Below are 20,360 nucleotides of genomic sequence, written 5' to 3'. Positions count from 1 at the left end.
ACATGCACATGAGAGGAAGCTGGAAGTCAGGTAACAGCATAAGATTGGATGACTTATTTAGGTGCACAGGAATATTGACGGAGTAAAAAGTCTCCTTTCTGCAGTTTCAATCAACTTTGCCATATTTTAAGTGCATGTACATTATATAAGAAATTACTTTCTACAAGAAAATATTTCTTACAGGCGCAACTGAACTAAATGTAATGTGAGGAGATGTGCTCTATTATAGGGGAGCATGTTTTACTGCATGCATATTTCCATCTAAAAACCTTCTTAATGTTAGAAATGCACTTGTTCAATTTAATACACTAAACCACTTCATTTAATATTAAAATCCATAGATTTGTTCACCACACACTGGACTAGACTTTGGATATAATAACTTTAGATGCAGTAATCTTGGATTTTTGCTAGATAACTGCCACAGTGATACCACCTTCCCTGGCTTAGGTGTGTCATGGACATTAGCACTTGATGACTTAAAGTGAAGACAACAATTTTCTTTTTTTTATTAATCATAATTAGGTAACTGACTAAAGCTCAAATGATCACACTATCAAGGTGCATGTAAAAGTAGTTAGAAAATAAATTGACTTGCACCTGAAAACAAACTGCTCCAGCGGCAACTTGAACAAGTCCAATAGAACTACTGCGTGAAACAAAGATACTTTGAATACTTCACACTGAAAAGGATTAGCACAACAGATATGACAATTTTATAAAGAGGAAAATCCTGGATGTAGCATCCAATAAAATCAGACAGCTAACTATACAGTACACTATATAAACTATCCAAACACATATGCTCTTTTTATACTATAATCAAATTGATCCTGTGAACTAAAATTATTTTGAATACTGACAATATATAAATTTATAAATTATTTTTTTTGGCATTATTTAGCAGCTTATAAATGACTTTGAAATAATGGCTTTTCTGTGATCATATGTACATGCGCACATATATACAAGTCAAATAATTTTTTTGGCTTGCTTTGTGCACTGTCAAATTCTACCAAAATAGTAGCTTTGTTAAGTGAGGCTGAGAAAATATATCTCTTTAGATACTGAGATAGTGCTTTACATTTGAAATTATGAGGCTTCAATGACAAAGACGTTCACCGAAACCAATTGGACAATGAATAAGTGTGAGGTCACTCAGATATAAGGCCATAAAATGTCATAGTTCATGCTGTGAGGTATATACCTACCTCCCTCTTACTCATCTTCAAAATAAATCCCCCCCCCCAAAACCCCCCCAAACAAACAAACAAACAAACAAAAGAAAACTAATCATAAATATTATTTACAGCAGAGGCAGACTGCATGGTTACTAATAGTTCCACTGCATCAGAAACACTTTAAATGCCTTTCATAACGCATTCAAAGCACCTGAACAGGATCTTCATAAAAATGTGGGAGATAGGACCATGTAATTATTTCCCGTGCTGATATTTACCTAACTCGTTTACTCATTCAATTGTTCACACTGATACGCGCATTCAATATTACAGAAATTAATTACAATTACATTAGGGTTCACTTTAGTCTTAAATTATGATTGTAAGCTGTCTACAAACAGAACCCAGCAATACAATTCTAAATGAAATAAACATGTTCACTTCTGTAAAATACAGTAACTTCTGGAACTGTTTGATGGTTAAAATCAAGTTTAAAGTAATATTTCAAATGTCCAATTAGTATTTTTATGACTTCATCTCAATACAGATACATATTTTAAATACCTCTTGCTAGCGATATCAAATAAAGAAGTAAATGACTGAATTCATTTTATTAAGTCATTTTATTTTAAATCTAAACTACGAATCCTTGAGGCCAAGTCCATAACATGTAACTGTTTCAATTAGATTGATTGTCATTTTAACTGACTTTTTAATTTTTTTTTTATTTGTATTCTTTCACTTATTGTTGCATGTGTGTTGTTGCTGCCTGTGTTTGAGTAATTTCTGTAACTGTGAGACATCTGCTGCTGCCTATCTTGGCCAGGTCTCCCTTGAAAAAGAGGTTTTTAATCTCAATGGGATCTTCCTGGTTAAATAAAGGTTAATAAATAAATAAACTTCCTTAGTTTTGTTACTGTGTTTGCCAACTAATGCTAACTAGCTAGCAAGCTTGTCGATTAGCTCACAAGTGCCAATATCAAGCTGTTGATTTGAAATGAAGAAATAAATGATGGCTTTTAGTGTTTTTTGGTCTTTAAAAGATTGCTCTCTGAATTAATCAGCCAATTTTAATTCCTATAATAAACTGTCTTCTGTGCTTACAACCTACCTAGAATGTTAGCTTGTTAGCTAAGTGGCCTTTGCAGCCTTATAATAAAAGGAAATCTAAAAGTTTACTTTATCTGTGTTGTGTGTTTCACGGAGTTCATTTTTAATGACTTTTACAGCTAACAAGAGCAAAAAATGTTAATTCTGTTAACAGCTTTTTACCTTGAAAGCTGAACACTGATTAAAAGGTGACAGGTGGTGTCATCTGTATATATAAATACATATGAGTTTAGATTTCATTATTTTACTTTATTTCACACATTACTTTATTTATATATTTTACAAAATGGATTGAATATTTCATATTGTTTTCAGCCTCTACAACTTTGTACAACATGTAACATCATTTAAATTCAGTACTGCCAAAGGTTAACGACAATACAGGAATTACCTTTCATGTTAAACTGACACTGCTTCCCTGTTCCTGCTCAGGTAGTATGAATACGTTATGAACCAGATTTCTAATAAGGTGTTGGCTTGTATCAGCTACACCCCACTTCATACAAAAATGTCCTCTATCCTACCAGAAACATTTAAAAACAACTAACTCCTGAGGGCAGACATTGCACATGGAGCAACATTTAACATGTGCCTATCTTTGCAAAGAAATCCTCATTTCTCTTATTAAATCCATTTTGAAGGTTTCATACAATTAACTGTTCAGTGGCATGACCTCAGTTTTGTAACAATGACAGCGGCAAGTTGCTGCGGGTCTGTCAAATGAGGGTTCTTCTCCATTACAGCGTGGACTATGTAGGCAGGAAAGATGTTACAAAGGTTCCTGTATGTTTGATACTGGTGGTCTGGGATAGCATACCGCTCTTGGTGTTCAGCTCCAGATGGGGCCTCCCATGGCGAGTTCCAGATTTGTTCCATTTTGTCTGGCATGCTGCGGACCATCACCCGCTCACAACATGGCATCAAGCTGTTACTCAGTGGATATGAATGATATTCATAGGACTCATTACCACAAGGGAGAGGGTCCCAGCTTGCATGCTGCTCACGGCACAGTGGAGGTCGCCTCTGTCTCATTGGGTTGCTATCATATAGCCTTGAATCCGATATGCTGTCCATACGAGTCATACCTAGCGAGCGTGTGGGTTGTGAGGACAAAGGTGGGAGAACATTCTGAGTTAGGGGATAATCTCCAGGACAGCTGGACCTGGCTCCCACTGCAGCATGCTGGATATGTGGTGCTAGATGAGACCCAGCCTGCTTACGTAGGCCTTGCTTGGGCTCCTCTGGTCCGTAACTCTGTACCCTAGTCAGCGCTTCATGACGAAACCCGTGGGAGAACGCTTGCATCCTAGTCTGTGCGGGAGACTGCTGCTGCCCCTTCATACTCTCCTCTAAGCTACTGTCCACAGAGCTTGGGTACAGGTCCCCATAAGACGAGAACGAGTCACTGTTTGAATGGCTGAGGCAGGATTCAGGGCAGTGGCTGGGGTTTCTCTGATACACATGCTCGTGCTCCATGCTACAGAAACTGTCAACATTATGCATGCTGCTCATGCTCATATTTGAAAAATCACTGTGCAGTGAATAATAGCCATGGTCACTAACTGAGTCATACTTTGGGAACTGTTCACTATATGTTACAGAGGCGCCATGACTATTAGTAACTAAAATAGGAGGGTACTGTACACTAGACATGTGCTCCAGAGAACTGTGAGAAAACTGCAAAGAACCTGGCACTGGGCTGCTGGCTGATCGTGTGTTCAAGGCACCAGCTGCGTGGCTCTTGGCTGGCTGCATTGTGGGCACACTGAGAGCAGACACGAGGGAAGGCACTGAATTTGTCTCAGACTTCCTAATGGCGGACAGTGCCTCTGGAGGTTCGCAGGCCACTGAACGAATGCTCGGGTCAGACTGACGTTTGGGTGCCACGCGTTTGGCCTCAGAGCTGCTGTCCCCCTTTACTGTTGCTGGACCAATCCCACATTTAGCTAAAGCCCCTTCACTCATTGTTTTCACTGCAGACAATTTGGCAAAAGCCCGTAGTTCATCAGCCACGGAGCGCTGTGGCTGGTTGACACGCTCTGGGTGATAGTACTTGCACTTGTGTCCATATGTGCATTTTTTCCCTTGTACAAAGAAACGGAAGATTAAGTTAAGAAAATCAAACACATTGAATACCCAGACAGAATAGCAGTATTTTGAAGAAAGAACCTACCATAAGGGCAAGGTTGTTTTTTGTGCTCTGGAACAACGGGGCGTTTGCGCAGGAAATTTTCTAAGCTTGGTCCATGTCTTCCCAATGGATCATCAGGTGGCATAAACCTAATAGCAAAAATATTTATTATTAAATGCAAAACTGTCTACCACAGAATAGAATTCAAAAACTCCTATTGTCTATTATAGATCACAATATAAAAATGCAACAGTTCATGCAACATATATAGTCTTTATTTTGTTGATTTATTTACATAAAACAACCCCGACACGTTTCTAAAAAGACACTTTATTTGTACAGTCTAAAGTGGTATTCATGAAAGCATTTTACATAGTATAGCTATGCCATAAAATTACAGTAACAGTTTCTTACTTGTCATTGACAAATGAGTACATTAGGAGTCGCTCTTCTATAAATTTCTTCCATTCTGGCTTCTCATTTTGCAAGTCTCTGTAGTTGTCATTTGACACAATAATTCCATCAGAATCATAAGCCAGCTTCACTATGAAGCGATCATCATAGCACACCACTCTCCTGCCTTGAACTCTCCGAGACGGGGTGAAAACCAAGATCTTCTCTTTCTCCAGCTTGCGTAAGATTTCTTGATCTGAAAGAGGAATACTGAGTGAGTTTATGTGCATCAGTTTGGTAACGGTGCAAGTTAAAAGGTGCAAGTTAAAAGGCTGCTCTTTAAATAGCACCAGTGTTATGATGTAAGGTGAATGCACAGTCACCTGCGATGAGGGCATCAGGTCTTGACTGCTCCTTTCTCCAGGCTGGAACAAACACAGTGATGTCTTTGTGTCCTTTCTCCAGAAACCATTCAACAGCAAGCTGGATGCCACGACAAGAGAACACCTCTTTGTTTCCGTGGCTATCAAAACATAACAGTATTAGGTTTAGTTAACTTCATGGAACAGCTGACTATTAAAGGAAAATACTTCAGGACAATAAGTTTATTCTGCACAGAGCACAGACCAGTTCAATGTGAGTCTAAGTCTCTGTGTCCCTCACCTCATTGCCACATTTGAGCCATCGATGACGATAGGCCTGAGGTTATCAAAACTATCCACAGATTCCTCTTCCACTGACACTTCGGGACTAACAGTCTCTTTAACACAGGGGGAGCGTGATATTGACGTGGCTGTACTGCTGCTGCAAGACTGGTTTTCAGGCTCTGCTTTGTTTCCGAGCCGTACTAACTCGGCAAGAACATCGTTAATAAGCGCAGCAGACCCTAACTTGTGGAGCACAGTTTCAACCTGCTCTCCTGAATAGCCCAACTTCAAAGCAAATTCCATCTTAGTCTGGTACTCTCGCTCACTGGCGGGCTTAGCCCCTGGTGCTGCATTGGTCTCATCCTCACGAAAGTCTTGCGCAGTGCTACTCTGGGAAAAACTGGGCCGATCAAGGCATGGGGAGCGACAGAGCTGTCGGTGGGGTTTTGTTACAGCCAGTGGCTCCCTTCTCTTACAGCTATTGCTGTTCACCTGAACCCTCCGATGTTGCTGCTCTTCCGATTCGCTATCTGAGCTGCTTCCATCCTCAGACTCGTCAGTGGCATGCTGCGCCTCGCTTGAGTCAATGTTCTCCTCCCTGCACGGGCGTTTTTCCATTTTGAGCTTCTCCACCATGGACCATGCTGTCATCACGTTTGTCTTGACACCCCAAATTTCCACTCCATGCTTCCTCACCTCCACCACAACCAGCTAATCATGCTAAGGGATGGACTTTTAGCACTGCAGGCTTCTCCTCCAGGCCAAAGGGTTACGGCCTCTACTGTGTGAGCAGGTAAAATCAAATTATGTAATCCTGCAAGAAAGCAACAAAAATAAGGGTCAATATGTCTCTTTCATCAATCATTTTTTTTCCTGAGCACCTAATCTGAAGTTGGACCAAAAAAAGACACTGGGGGAAGATACCAGAATGAATCTAACAACGATATAGTAAGTTTGGCCCCTCCTTTCCTAAAATGGGGGTTTTTGTGTGGCAACTATGGCTGGTCCACATTTGAAGACAAATGTTATTTTATCTTATTTGACGAATATATATATGCATTCCTGTTGTTTGTGACAACTTATAAATAGAAATCATGAGTTGTTAAAAGGGAGTTTTCCTTCCCGCTGTTGCCAAGTGCTTGGTCAAAGAGGGTTGTTTGATTGTTGGGTTTTATCTTTATTATTGTAAGGTCTTTACCTTACACTATAAGTGCCTCAAAGCGACTGTGCTCATATGAAAATGCCCATTTCAGGGCTTTAGAACAGGAGTTTGTAAACCAATGAGTGATGTCAATCTTTAGTACAATCTGTGGTATGGAAACAGAACCACTGGATTGCAAGGCAGATTAGGAGGGTCCCATATCAGAGATTTGCTTTTGGTTCCAGGATGGTCCAGCGTAATACTAACTTAGAAGGTATGGCAGATTTTCAGTTGTAAGTACAGTAGGTGCTCCCAGCTTTCTTTTATACATAATAAAGGTAATGTTGAAAGGTAAAGTAAGTACTTGAGATTATTTAATAGAAAACACTAAGAATACTAAACTCAGAAATATATATCAAATTAGTCTATAATTATGTCTTCTAACAAATTCCAATAAAACCTGGGAAAACGCTTTTGAGCCCCAGTCTTCTGCCCCTACTTGTGGTAGACCAGTAAGTTCTCCACCAGCAAGAAACAATACCATCTGCAGTAAGTGACTGAATTATTCAGGCAAATGAAGCACAATAATCACACATGCTGACTGGTCTGCCTGACACTGCTATATGAGACACTGGATTCCTAATTAGCAAATAACTGCCATGGGTGGGTTTTCCCCTTAATTATGATGCTGGGGGCCACAACTGCAATGTTTTTACTCTTTACCCTTTCAAAGCCTACTAGGAGTAACCGTTGAAGCCCTTTTCTGTCACATTTCAGGCCTGCTTATAGAACAAAATCTGACCACCAATTATGTATCTTAAGCAGTAATTACAAACTACAGCAAAGCACCTGACAAGGTGTTGCATTTATAAACTAAAATTACCAATAAACCTAAACAGATTTGTGTATATTTCTTTGCTTATTTTCATGTAGCATACAGATACAACAATCTCAATTTTTGGACAAACAAAAGCCAAAGATATAAACATTAAAGTGTCACTGATCTCTTGCCTAGTGCAAAGTCCTTCTATTTTTCTGGTTTTAAAATGAAAATCACAACATTCTGGTTAAAAAAACCCCAAAAATATCCCCCCCCCCCCCCCCCCCAAAAAAAAAAAAAACCATACAAATCACACAGGTATTTAAAATAAACACCATATTTTAACTTCATAGCAACATTGAAGCCAGACATACATGGGGTGTAAGTACACGAGTTAACATAACCTAAGAGAAGTGTGGGCTGAACAGTGTAAGCCTGCACCACTAATCCCCTGACAATCAATCTGAATTGAGGAGAATTCCACAGGGAGCAAAGCTGTTTTATGGTAAAGCACTGCGGGGATTTTGGGGTGCTCGGAGTCTAAACCACAACACGCTGCCAACGGCTCAGAGTGCACATTGTTTTTACACATGGATATTGATAATCAAATAAAATCCATGGTAAGCACTCTACTGAACACACACACACACACACACGCACACGCACACACACACTATACTACACTTTCCCCCCAGTCTTGCAGAGACAGTACAGCCAGCTTCGAGCTTCAAGAGGCACAGCCCATGATGTGAGTTGCTTAGCAACACAGCCTTGTCATCAGCTAACTCTTTTTTACCAGTCACGACTAACACAAACACAGCTCATCATCTCTCTTCACGCAGCCAGTAAATGCAGAACACCACAGCTGCGATACAACTCTACATCAAAACTCATGAAGCGGTGATTTAAAAAATTTTAAAACTCACATTTAGACCTTTGTTTGGGGTGAGCATTATAAAAAGAAAAGCCAGTCTTGGCATTGTGAAAATTGACTGAATCATTTGTCTGACTCTAAGCACTGGCTCATGTAATAACACTTCGTCACTGTATTGGCAAAACACTGCACAGGCACCGACATTCATGGGAGCTACTTTGAAGGTCAATCTATGGCTAAACAAGCATACCTTGTGATGTCAGTGTTTTGTGTAGGCTTACTGCATCAATAGAGCCTAGTCTCATTCCTCATCACTACTTGTGTAAGGACAGAGAACAAACCATGGTTTGAATATCTAAGCACGCAGCTGTAAGAAGGACGAAGGAGAGGGCGATGAGGCACTGTTGTGGAACTTCTAGGATTAGTGGCAGACACAGTACAAAAGCTCACACAACCCACTGTCATTTACAACATTTTATGAGCACATGAATACGTGTTTAAAAAGAGCTAGAGCTCTTTCAATCCTTTCCCTTCCACCTCCAGATTCACAGGCTTAGTCTCAGCAAGACCTCCAGACTATCCCTGCACACACACAGGCTCATGCAGATCTGTTTCATAGCAACAAGTGAGGCAGGCCCGTGAAGCCATCTTTCGTGAAGCTGACCCAACATTAGTATCCAGAACAAACCAGGAATAAACTGCAGTACACAGCAAGCTGGTGTTACATTTAATGCTTGTGTTGTTATACATCTTGAAATCAAGGCTGACGCCTTAAACCACCAGCTAAATCACCAGTGTGATAAAGAAAATAAATTTAAAATTGTTACTTTGGTACACTTTTCCATTACTTTACATAGAACTAAGAAAACATTACATCTTTCGATCCTTGTTCTCATATTTTGTGGTTTTGCTAAACACAAAATGTAAATACATAATCAGCACGGCCAGTTTCCAGAACTCTGTGTAAATATACGTCCTACATACTCCTTCAACATACTCCACCACCCCAAAACTGCAATAGGAAGATGCTCTACATCTGTGGCTCACCAATTAAAGTATCAAAAATCAATAGAAGACAAGAAGACAACATGTGCATATTATTTGTACTAGCATAAGGGTGCGTAACAATGATCTGGAACTGTATTGGAAATAACTTCATTTAGATTTTTTTTTTACTTGGATATGATTCAATATAAGAAGGAAATAAAATGTCATCCAGGGAAACCAGTGAAGAAAGATAAAATGTCATTTCCTCACTAACCCTGATCAGTGTTTCAGACATCTGATGTATAGCAGGAAGAATTAATGCTGGTTGGCACTACATTTCCACAAGCTCTAACAGCAGTTTTCACTGCAAAAAAAGAAGAAAAAAAACAACAAAACAAACTTCAATTTAAATTTTAAAATGTTAATTTCTTCATCATATGGCCTAATCATCAACTTTCATCAAGTTTTCAGCAGTTATCTTAGTGGATTCCTGTCACTTACAGTTACAGTTATAATCCATGGCAAGCAGGAAGGAAGGTGTTTCTTCCAAGTATCATCATTATTTATAGATTGCTGTGCTTAAAGACACAAGGGTGTTTCTGCTTCATGCAATCATTAAACAAAACTGAATTATAACAAATTATAGTGATACAAACAAAAGTATAAATCATGAAAATATGTTCAGGTCTTTAAAGCATGATCCCTCTTCCCAGCAAGTTAAATTTTGTATATTATTAACCACTTAAGGTCCAACCAACTTTGGTCTGCTGACAGAATTTTTTCTTAACCTGTTTTTTAAAATGCATTTTTACAATTCAATTCAATTTTATTTATATAGCGCCAAATCAGACTTTTACAGAATTTTACAGACTCCTCTATTTAATCCTGTGTTTCATGAACGCATCCCAACACAAACACACACTAAGCTGGACAGTGACAGCAGACAAAATTACATGTGACGACTGAAGTCCATTTTCAGATTGATCAAGTTTTTGCCTCTACAGGAAACAAACTACATGACTTGTAACTAAGGTTAAAATGGAACATGAATCCTAGTGACCCTCCTGAACTGCTGAATGAACTTTGGTGGGCTGTGTGTGTGCAATGATTCTGCTAACAAGCTGACACGTCAATACAAAAACCTCAAGTGCTTGATATCTTTAGCAACAGCATCATGAGTTCAGAGGGATGAAAGGAAGGTTAAACAACATGTCATTATAAGACAGTTTGTACTTACAACGCATTCTTTACAATAGCGCTGTAACATGACCACTGCACAAGACGTCGTCTTTGAAAGTCAGTTTGATTCAAGAGAACTGCTTTGACACCCTTAGGCCCCGGGCTGTGGTTAGCATACGCTAGCAAGCCAGTCTACTCAGACAACTGGAGTCAACATTTTCGCTACATAAAAACAACAGCTTGACAGGGGTTGTCCTATTCGTCAATGGCTTGAGAACGGCCGAAAACGCCTATTGCAAGCTACAAGTTAACCAACAACCTTGTCAATGAAGCCAGGTCTCTTATTTGGTTAACGGTAGCAACGCTAGGTAACGCGACTGAGCTAACATAAAGCCATCTCAGAGGCATCACAGGGTAATATGCTAACGTGAGTTAGCTTCAGTTGCTGAGCGTGTGCTAACATTTTTGCCGGAATACTATAGTAACTTAAGGTAAAGTTGACGCTCATTTAACATTTCAGATGTAACTAAAACAAAACCAATACGTTACGATGCCTTACATATTCTGCACGTATATCACCGCCATCGCTGAATTCAAACGATGCTCATCTCACCTTGTTGCTGTCATCCTCCTCGCCTGTAACAGTTATGTTTTGCTGCCATTGGCGCTGTCGCAGTTTGGTCAGGGTTGCCAGATAAGGCGAAGGAAACAAGTAACCTTAACTGTGAAAAGCCACCAGGGTCAAAATAGCCAATTTCTTCCTCCTGCTCTCTCAGCATGCGGTTTTATCAAACATTCACGATGCTTTTTTTCCTGGTTGCGTGTAGTGATAGTTTGAGAACTGTCGTTTTTCCAAAGCAAAAACACAAAAGCACACTTGTTTTCGTTGCCTTCTGAAAAACATTCTATGACGAGAAGCTCTTTATTATAAACACCGATCAAGGTGTTATTTCTTATAAGAAGTGCAATGTAGCCCAACTGCCCTGTTTTTGTTGCATTGAGTGACTTACTATTGTCATGTACTTTCAATATATACAGTAGCGTGTCAAGACTCTTAAGTCACCCTTTTCTTTATTTGTTGCTAGGATAATGGAAATTGAGTGTAGAAATGTACTTAAACATGTGCAAACATAATTGGAAATATACAACAGGGCAAATACTGAGTTTGTTCATTTCTAACAAGCTTGAATGTCAATATTTATTTTTCAACACAACCTGAACACTATTAGGCAGTTTTCCTGTAACTTTATAAGTAGTCTTCAGAAATAGTTCTCCAGGCTTTTCGAAAGGAATTCTGTTCTCTGTCAAGATGATCACACACTGCTTTAGTAATTTTGAGGTTCCAGTTTTGGGAAGGCCAATCAATGAGCTATATAGTCGTTTTGTTTTGAATCATCCAGGTACGCTTTTACTGTATTGGAAGTGTGCTTGGGATCATTGTCATGCTAAAAATGAATCTCTTGCCAATTAGTCACTTTCCAGATGGAATTGCAGGTGGATCAAAATCTGACTGTACTTCTCTTTGTTCTTAATTTGACAATACCTCCAACACCACTATTTGAAATGCAGTTCCAATCCACAACACAGCCTCCAGAGTGTTTTACAGATTGCTGTAGATACCCACGGTTGTACCCCTCTTCTGACCAGATGCATCAGTCAGGTTCTATGTCGGGTTCCATGCTGGACGTTTTCCCTACTTCTTAAGGACATGATATTCAGGCACTGTCCATCTGCAGTAGATCATGTTTAAGGCCTACCACTTATTCTTTTGTCCTCCACCTGTTCTGTTTTAAAATCTTGTAAGGAAACATAAGAGTGCAAGAAAACAAGAGGAGTGAAAATGGAAAACGTTTTGGCTTCTTTATTTTTACCTAAGGCAGTGTTTCCATTTCAATAAGTAACAGATTTTCAAGAGAAATTTCCCACTGTAACATGAATTGAATATAACTGTAAAACTATTACAAAAGAAAAACAAAAAAGGAATTTGCAATAATCCGGAATACATGTTACAGTGTACAAATAGCTTAGGATATAAATACAAATTCTCTGACATTTCTTTTAATATTACTGTTAAAAAAAAATCTATGACAATCATCTGACAATTTAACCTCTGACTGAACAAACAGTAATGCACAAGAAACTGATACATGGACAAAATAGCAGTTTATATTAAAAAGAAAAATAAAAAACAAAAACTAGGCCATTTGTTCATTCTGCAAGCTTACAGTAGCACAAATATGGAGTGCAACATTTTAGTAAGAATTCTGCACTTCACAGGTGGTCAAGCTGTTGTAAAATAAGCCAAAAACAAAACAGCACACACACACAAACACAAAAAAAACTAAACAGAAAAAAAGGCCAGATTGGATTGTCAGTCTACAAACATTAAGCTTGTGGCTGATAGTAGCTTTTTCCCTTTAATTTTGTTGCCTCTAACCATTTTTTTAACATATTTAACTTCTTAGCTGTTTCTACACGCACTACTGCAGAACATTTTCACAAACAGGGTATCTGCATGTAAAATGTGCTATACAAATAATGTAGCTTTGCTCTGCAAAGCTATCTACAGTATGTAAAGCAAATAGCAGCTGAAGCATGAACTATGACTGTCTGTACATTTCTAATACCTGCTCATCTTGTTCTGGATCTGGTAAGAATTACCTGCATTTTGAGATTAAGATAAAAATAGAAACAGCTTAATGTGATTCATATATACCCCATGGAGGTGCTTCTCTCTAACACTTCTTTTTGGCCTTTCCTTAAACCAGTATGGCAAAAAAAATAGCATAGAGGGACTAACATAACTCTCATGAGAGCAATAGACTGTGGAAAAGCAAGAAAAGGAAATACAAACATAAGCCGGCATTAAAAGCATAAGCATTCATGTGTTTAGAGGCAACTGGCAAAGTAAGCAGGACTTGGTCAGCCTGGACACCAGGCTAATGAATACCCACTAAAACGAAGTATGACATTATTGTTGAGGCCTGGATGCCGAGGCTACACGTGGGCATGAACATTCTAGTGAAATTCAATAGCTTAATGAGATGATTCGATACAAATGCAAATGAAACAACTACTCCCTTAAATGCCTTTGATGGACTACCATATATGTAACCAGTTTGACATAACCTACTGTTCACTGTGCAAATGCAGAAAATTCAGAAAAATCTGAATAAAGTCAGAAAAATCTGACTTCCAAGCACTGTGCTAATGATGTCACACACTCCCAAACTTCATTCCACTTCCATTCTATCACAGTGTCAACAACCTTTCAATGGAAGCAGTTGTGCAAATAAAAATTGAACCATTCCTCCATTGGTTGACCATAAAAACACTCGCTGGCAAATATACATGTTATAATAACTGTATGACTGAAAAATTGAGAGCCTTCCACTTCAAGGTTGCCTCAGGAAGATTGTTGCAGGCTACAGGTCACACCACATCCCTCGGTGTTCTTGTTTCACTGATGGTGGACATTTCATCCTTAGACACACATGTGCTCAGAGGACTCTCAGTATGAGACATTGCAACCTGGTGACTTTTACCACACTGATTATAGGATTGCAAATTAGTGGCAGTCTGACAAAAAACGTTGTCATCAATATCATCGGCTACGTCCTCCATCATTCCAGAATAAACAAAAGTGCTATGAGGTAAACAGGACTCTAACTGCAAAGGAGGGTGGCACTGTCTATTGTAAAGCTCAGTGTTTGGTGAAAGTAAATCACAGGAGATGCTGTCCGACATATTAGAGCAAAGACGCTGGGATTCACTGCTGGATGTGACAGAGAATATCTTGTGTTTATGTACTTGGGTTTGACTGAGACTCTGCATCTTTTCACTGATTTCCCCATCTGTCAGAGGAAGGCTTAAAGCCATTTCTGACCTCGTTTGCCATGATAAGGCCATAGTGTTGCTGCTGTGTCGAACTTCTGATGCAGACACGACTACATTCTTCTTGTAATATGGTGAGGCATCTCTCTCCAAGTCCTCTTCTGTCTGAGGACAGGAAATGATAGCATCTCTGTTCTCTCTGTACGAGTCAGGCATCTTCAACTCAAGGCTTTCTGTGTCCAGAGACCTACTTCTCCTCTCTAGAGACAATGGGTTAGGCATGGACTGACTGACTCTTGTAAGGCCGAGGTGCCGTGGGAGACTGGCAACCGCCCATGTATTACTGATCATGTTCTGTTCATATAGGTCTAACATCTGATAGTCACATTCAGCAAATGCATCCTTTTGTAGGTAGCTTTCCTCAAATTCCTGATAGGGCGATGAAATGTCCTCCTCCAGTTCCATGTGAATCTGCTCATCATATTCACCTTCATTATGCATATCCACTACATCAAACGTGACTATGGTAGGCAAGGCCTCCACATTTGGAGTGATGGCAGAATTTGTCTCCAAGTCATCCACATTGTCGTGCAAGTTGCTCAACATTTGAGTGTGTTTTGTGAAGTCCACGAGTGCCTGTGAAAAACACACAGTTTGCCCATCGTCCATGTCGTTGTTAGAATCTTCAGACGGAGAAGTGATATTTCGGTACGGTAAAGCCACAGGCTTGTTTTCCTCGAGATGTTCCTCTTTGGGTTCACAAAACGTTTCAAAGTCTGGGTCAGACATGCTTTGGAATGATAAGCTGCTATGCCTTTTCTCAGTGTCAGCATTTATGGATTTGGCTCTTTTTTCGCTGGAAGCAAGCACATCTTCTTTTTGATCATATATATGCAGCTCTATATGATCTACTCTGACTGAAGCTTGGGCTTTTGTGTTCAAGTTACAGTTTTTATTCATAGCGATTTCTGGCCGACAAACCACACTGTGTGCCAACTCCAAGGAGTTACTGCATGTGCTGGGCATCTCCAGAAAATCATGAACTTTATATAATTCTGCACTTATTTGTAATTTGTTCATTTCTGGGACAAAGGCTGAATCTGTAACATCAGCTGGTTGACTTGAATAGTCACCCAGTTTTGAAATGGGAAGTTTGGATTTGCTTTCATAACGTGGGCTCACGAGACTTTCGTCAGGCGCAAAAAGTTCATAAAGGGCATCGCCGCTGTAACTGTCTCTGGGTAGCCTTTCTGTTTGAAATCTGTCCGTTTTTTCTCGTCCTTCCTCTGGCCCTGGTGTAGTTGAATCGTAGTAGCCCTCATCACTATTTGGAACTGACTCCTGATGCTCACTTTGAGGAGTTAATACATCAGCAATTGAGGAGGAGTCCATGCCACCGGCTTGCTGTCCGCTGCTACTATTCAGCAAGTCCATATTGTGGGATGTCGTCAGCTCAGCAGTCACGTCTGTGTGGTCTTGATTGCAACTGTAGCAGACCTCCTTTGAACTATTGTTCCCCCAGAAATCCTGAAGACAAGTTTCATCCAAATCCTCAGGCGAGGCCATTTCTTCGCCGCCTCCCTGATAAGTAAGATAACAAGAAGCCCTCTTTCCTCCATTTCTGCTCCTCTCTCCAGAGACTGTACTCTCTGTGATGCTGTCGTCTTCTTGATCTGCAATGATGTCCCCGCAGCCGGTGAGGGAGTCGAAGCTTTTCAATGACGCGACATCCCCAAAAATCATGTCCAGTTGATCTGTTGAGCCAGCCGGTGTTTCGGACGCCTCCGACATCATCTGAAGTTTCAGACGGGGCTCGCTATGTCCTCTAGCTGGCTCCTCATACTCACTGGAGACTACGGCTATCAAATTCATTTCCTCCAGCTGATCATCACTCACCTGCTCGTCAACCTCTGACTTTGGGCTTTCTTTCTCCAGACTCCTCTCTAACACTGTCTGCACATTGGCCTCATTACGTTCAGGACCAATGGAAATATCACTTGTGACGTCTACAAAATCAGGCACGTTGGGTTCAGATCCCAGGCACTCTGTGACAAACTGGCTGATGTCCCGGACAACAGGCACCTCTTTCTTGCAGTGAGGAGAGGACATTGCAATCACTTCAGTTTTAGCCAATCCATCATTTCTGTGATTTCTGTGATGCTTAAAACTGTGAAAAAGACTCCTCAAACCCTTTTTTTGCCGACCAAGAGTCAGTGATTTCTGCTCAGCAGCAGGATGACTACATTCATTGCTACAACTACTGTGGAGCTCTCCCACAGTGTCCCTCTGGCTGTGGTACTCAAAATCTCCAGCTGAGGCATACCCGCTTCTTAGACCATCATCCTGACTGACTTTGCACAGCCCGTCATGGGTTTTGCTTTTGCTGATTCCTTTCTTAGTGGACCACTTGTTCTGATTTTTGCTCCTTCCTCCAAAAAAGCTTGGTAGAATACAGATACTTTTACGAACTCCAAAAAATGTCAAGGCAGTCCTCCTGAATTTTCCAGATTTTTGAGATTTCACTGTTGCATTCATGGTGTCTGGCTGAAGCTCTCCCACGACGTCATCTGGGTAACATCTTGAAGGCTCTTCGGAGACTGATGGTAAATTCCTGGTATCACTTGGTGGCTCATCAACACTGCGAGAAGCCATGGCTAGCACAGTTACAGGAGCACAAGTTTGATAAAAGGCACAATAGCTGAAGTTTAGAAAGCAGCAGATGGGATGACTGCTGTGAACTCCTCCATCTGATGAGTCCTGTATTGCAAAAATTAAGACAACAATCAATACCCCAACACTGACATTTAAACATTTATCAAGGTTTCTACTGCCTAAAACTGTATGCCTATCCTGATTGCAAATTTTTTTTCTTTCTCTATTTTTTTTTTTTAATTCTTTTACATTTTTGCATTTGCAGTGCATTCCCCTTACCATTTAATTGCAACTAACTCTGTAAACAGTGTTCAGGTAGGACAAAGGGGAGGTGGGTAGGGTTGGGATGTGTGCAAGAGCTGCAGAGAAAACCACATAAAAATGCAATGCATCTATGCCCCAGAGGGCTTTCTTTTTGAGATTGTGAACATTTCCTTCCTCTGAAGCAGACAGTTTGGTAGAGAGCTACAGTGGACCCATTGTATCAATTCAAGTCACTTGGAATCCTCATCACTAAACTGTTCTCTACACACTTTAACTATCAAGGGAACATCCTCCCATCTTCAACCACTGCTGAGCTACATGAAAATGGAAAGAAAATGCACTTCCACTCCCACCAAAAAGTACTAAGTGGAGGGTTAGCAAATAGAGTAAAATAAATCTTAAACACATAGAGCCATGTTGAATTTAACAGTAGCATTTATGGGTTTTATTACAGTACAGGGGCAGTCCTTTACAGTTCAAGGAATGCATTACCTCTTTGCAGTTTGTGATTTTAGTCTTTTACACTTAATTCTGTTTCGTTAATGTTAAATAGCTGTGCTGTTATTTGCTAACTGATTTATTTTTCTCAATTTAATCTTGAGTGCAGGGCAAGCTAGCAAGTTAAGCTCTCCTTGCAACATGGCAAATTGAACCTCCCCCACCCTCATTCAGATGTGGCGTTTGGAACTATTTTGGTTTTCATGTGACGTATGACCCTGAAGGTAAGCGCGTCATGGACAAAAGTAAAACAGTATGTTGGATGTGCCAGGAAATGCTCAATTACATTGGTGGGAACTAGTGTGTTATCGCAGTTAGCTCGTTAACGTGTTGGCCATCCAGCCCCAGGCACGGGGCGATCCGCGGTAGCTCGTTAACTTGCCGTGTTGTGGCGTTAACGTAATTTCAACGAGATTAACGCTGACAGCACTAGTGGGAACGCAACGAATATGACTGCACATTTACTCCGACATCATCCTAGTGCAAAGACAAGTGGAAGCAGACAAAAACAACAAGCACGCATGCTACAAACTTTACCTGAGTCATATAGACAGCCGTTAGCACATGATTCTCCTTATGGGGACCTGATATGTTTAATATGCTGCTGAGAATATAGCCCAGAAGAAGCGTATAGTATAGCTTTTATTTCTCTGTAATAAACTCTCTTTTCCAAAGATGAGTGATTTCTCGATCAGATATATATATATATTTTTTTTATTACTTTGTTGTTTCAGCAACATTAAATTTAAAAACTGTACTTTTGAGTTAAAATATATATTTATAATTTTAATAAATGACAAATTAAAAAGCATGAACATTTTTTTTGTATCGAAAAAATATCGAACCGTGAATTTTGTGTATCGTTGCACCCCTAATATATACATGCATACATACATACATACATACATACATGCACACACGTATATATCACCACAAACATCTCATAGTAACGTGTTAGAGTGGTGATCATTTGGTCTTGTTTGCAGCCACAGGACCTAAACTCTGTTTACCAAAGTATTCTAGAGATTAAGATCTAAAGCTTGGTTGGGGCTGGTCGTGCAAAAAAATTAAATAAATACATTAAAAAAAAAAATCACAAGCAAGGCAATGCATCTACAACTCAAAGACTGTGGAAGAAAAACAAAAAAATATCTACATGTTACAATAGTCCAGTCTAGACCTTAATTTGACTCAAATGCTGTAAAGCTCAAGAGAGTAGCAAAATGAAAGAAGGCAAAAAGAAGAGTGGAACAACATTTCTTGTGTTTCAATGATATGAGACATCGATGAAGTCATACAGAAAACCATTACTTAGTTACTCTTGCTAAAGCTCCCTCTATGTCTCTTACAGACTTCAGGTGCTCAATAAATAAATAAATACACACATATGTATTTATTGTGGCGGGCCTTCGACCAGGGTTGCATTTAAGATGTATCCCACCAAGAAAATTGTTTCTTTCTACTTATGTTAAAAATAACATTTCTGTTTGAGGGGGAAAAAACAACTGATGAATTCAGCCTTCTATTAATTATATATGAACTTTCGTGACTGAAAAAGACAGATATAATTTAAAAGAAAACTGAGCTGAGCTAAAACTATGCCAGCTTACTCTGAGTCAGAGTTGGCGTAAGAAAAAAAGCTAAACGCTACAGATGTGACTTTTCTGCAGCTGTGCGGTTGCCATGCCACAATAAACACTAGCGGCGAACGTTGGATCAAAGACGGCGATTTAACCTTTTTTTTTTTTTTTTTTTTTAAAGAAAGGTTAAAAAACACTTCAAATGGTAGCATTTGCAATGGAAAACGCCAGCGACTACACATAGCCTAAACCTATTTGTAGCTGCTGCAAATATAGACCTTGGCTTCCATATCAACTAAACTAACGACAACGTTAGCCAAGTAACATAATAGTGGTTGGTGAGTCATGAAGTAAACAAACTTACCAGCTAAAGCCACATTCTGCCGTTGTTGGCTCTTCGACCAAGAGACGAAGTTAGCTCTCAGTGCATCGTTTGTGCTAACGCTAAGTTGGCTTGAACTTTGAGAAACAGCAGCCTGCTTGTGGTCGACGGTGGCCCCAGAGTAGCTTTAACCAGACATAGTTTCATTTATTTCCAGGTACCGTTAGCTAGTTGGGGGTGCTCTGCTAGCAGCGTTAACCGCACTCACCAGTGTGTCCTCACCAGTTTGTGATAATATGACTCACTAGTTGCTAGCGGTAGTAACGTTAAACCACACGGCAGCAGCAGTGTACTGGAAATACACGCAGAGCAGCCGACCCGGGATGAGATTACCGTGTCTAGTTTAGCCGCATGCTGCATTAAGGTGTTCGCCCCTTCAAAGAAAACAAACTGCATTTAAATCCTGGATGATGACTTCCTCTCTCGACTTGTTGGGTAATTTTCCCAAATCTCCTTTTCACAAGTCTCTTCGGCGCATATTAGTGACGACACACGTGTGTATCGCAGGGCGTAGTAAAATCGATGAGTAAAATCTACACGTATTTCTCAAATGATATCGTTGCACATTTCATTAAAAATAAATTCCACATTTTTATTTTTGTAATGAAATATACGATAGCAAAGCTGTGATTCGATATTTGCATCTTCAAAATACACATTTGTTTATAATTGTATTTATATTATAAT

General features: G+C 39.8%; 2 protein-coding genes across 5 annotated transcripts; both read right to left on the bottom strand.

The window, feature by feature from the left end:
* Positions 1-1,265: 1,265 nt before the first annotated feature.
* Positions 1,266-11,445, bottom strand: zc3h12b (zinc finger CCCH-type containing 12B). 4 transcript variants are annotated; one of them, XM_082548071.1, is made up of 7 exons: positions 11,077-11,445; positions 9,559-9,648; positions 5,479-6,276; positions 5,199-5,338; positions 4,837-5,071; positions 4,465-4,571; positions 1,266-4,375 (listed from the first exon to the last, which is right to left on the bottom strand). In XM_082548071.1, exons 3-7 carry the CDS (start codon positions 6,111-6,113, stop codon positions 2,952-2,954), a joined length of 2,541 nt encoding a protein of 846 aa, XP_082404197.1. In that variant the 5' UTR covers positions 6,114-6,276; positions 9,559-9,648; positions 11,077-11,445; the 3' UTR covers positions 1,266-2,951. The 4 variants fall into 4 exon arrangements, with proteins under 4 accessions (XP_082404197.1, XP_082404198.1, XP_082404195.1 ...); XM_082548072.1 differs by lacking the exon at positions 11,077-11,445 and adding an exon at positions 11,023-11,060; XM_082548069.1 differs by lacking the exon at positions 9,559-9,648.
* Positions 11,446-12,298: 853 nt separating this feature from the next.
* On the bottom strand, positions 12,299-20,207 carry LOC309715680 (APC membrane recruitment protein 1-like). Its single transcript, XM_082548987.1, has 2 exons — positions 19,656-20,207; positions 12,299-17,054 (listed from the first exon to the last, which is right to left on the bottom strand). The coding sequence occupies exon 2, from the start codon at positions 16,947-16,949 to the stop codon at positions 13,896-13,898; it is 3,054 nt and encodes a 1,017-aa protein (XP_082405113.1). The 5' UTR covers positions 16,950-17,054; positions 19,656-20,207; the 3' UTR covers positions 12,299-13,895.
* Positions 20,208-20,360: the final 153 nt, after the last annotated feature.

Source organism: Aulonocara stuartgranti (genome assembly GCF_965226115.1).
Source record: "Aulonocara stuartgranti genome assembly, chromosome: 10".
Classification (NCBI taxonomy): Eukaryota; Metazoa; Chordata; class Actinopteri; order Cichliformes; family Cichlidae; genus Aulonocara; species Aulonocara stuartgranti.
Note: the sequence above shows the minus strand (reverse complement) of the source record. Positions and strands in the feature narration are given on the sequence as shown.

What these genes read in the sequence shown, in the direction of transcription:
- zc3h12b (XM_082548071.1), bottom strand. Translation starts at nt 6,113, where the DNA reads ATGACAGCATGGTCCATGGTGGAGAAGCTCAAAATGGAAAAACGCCCG. An exon ending in TACTCATTTGTCAATGACAA is followed by an intron (nt 4,572 to 4,836) that starts GTAAGAAACTGT and finishes TTTTGCTATTAG; the next exon opens with GTTTATGCCACCTGATGATC. An exon ending in AAAACAACCTTGCCCTTATG is followed by an intron (nt 4,376 to 4,464) that starts GTAGGTTCTTTC and finishes TCTTTGTACAAG; the next exon opens with GGAAAAAATGCACATATGGA.
- LOC309715680 (XM_082548987.1), bottom strand. Translation starts at nt 16,949, where the DNA reads ATGGCTTCTCGCAGTGTTGATGAGCCACCAAGTGATACCAGGAATTTA.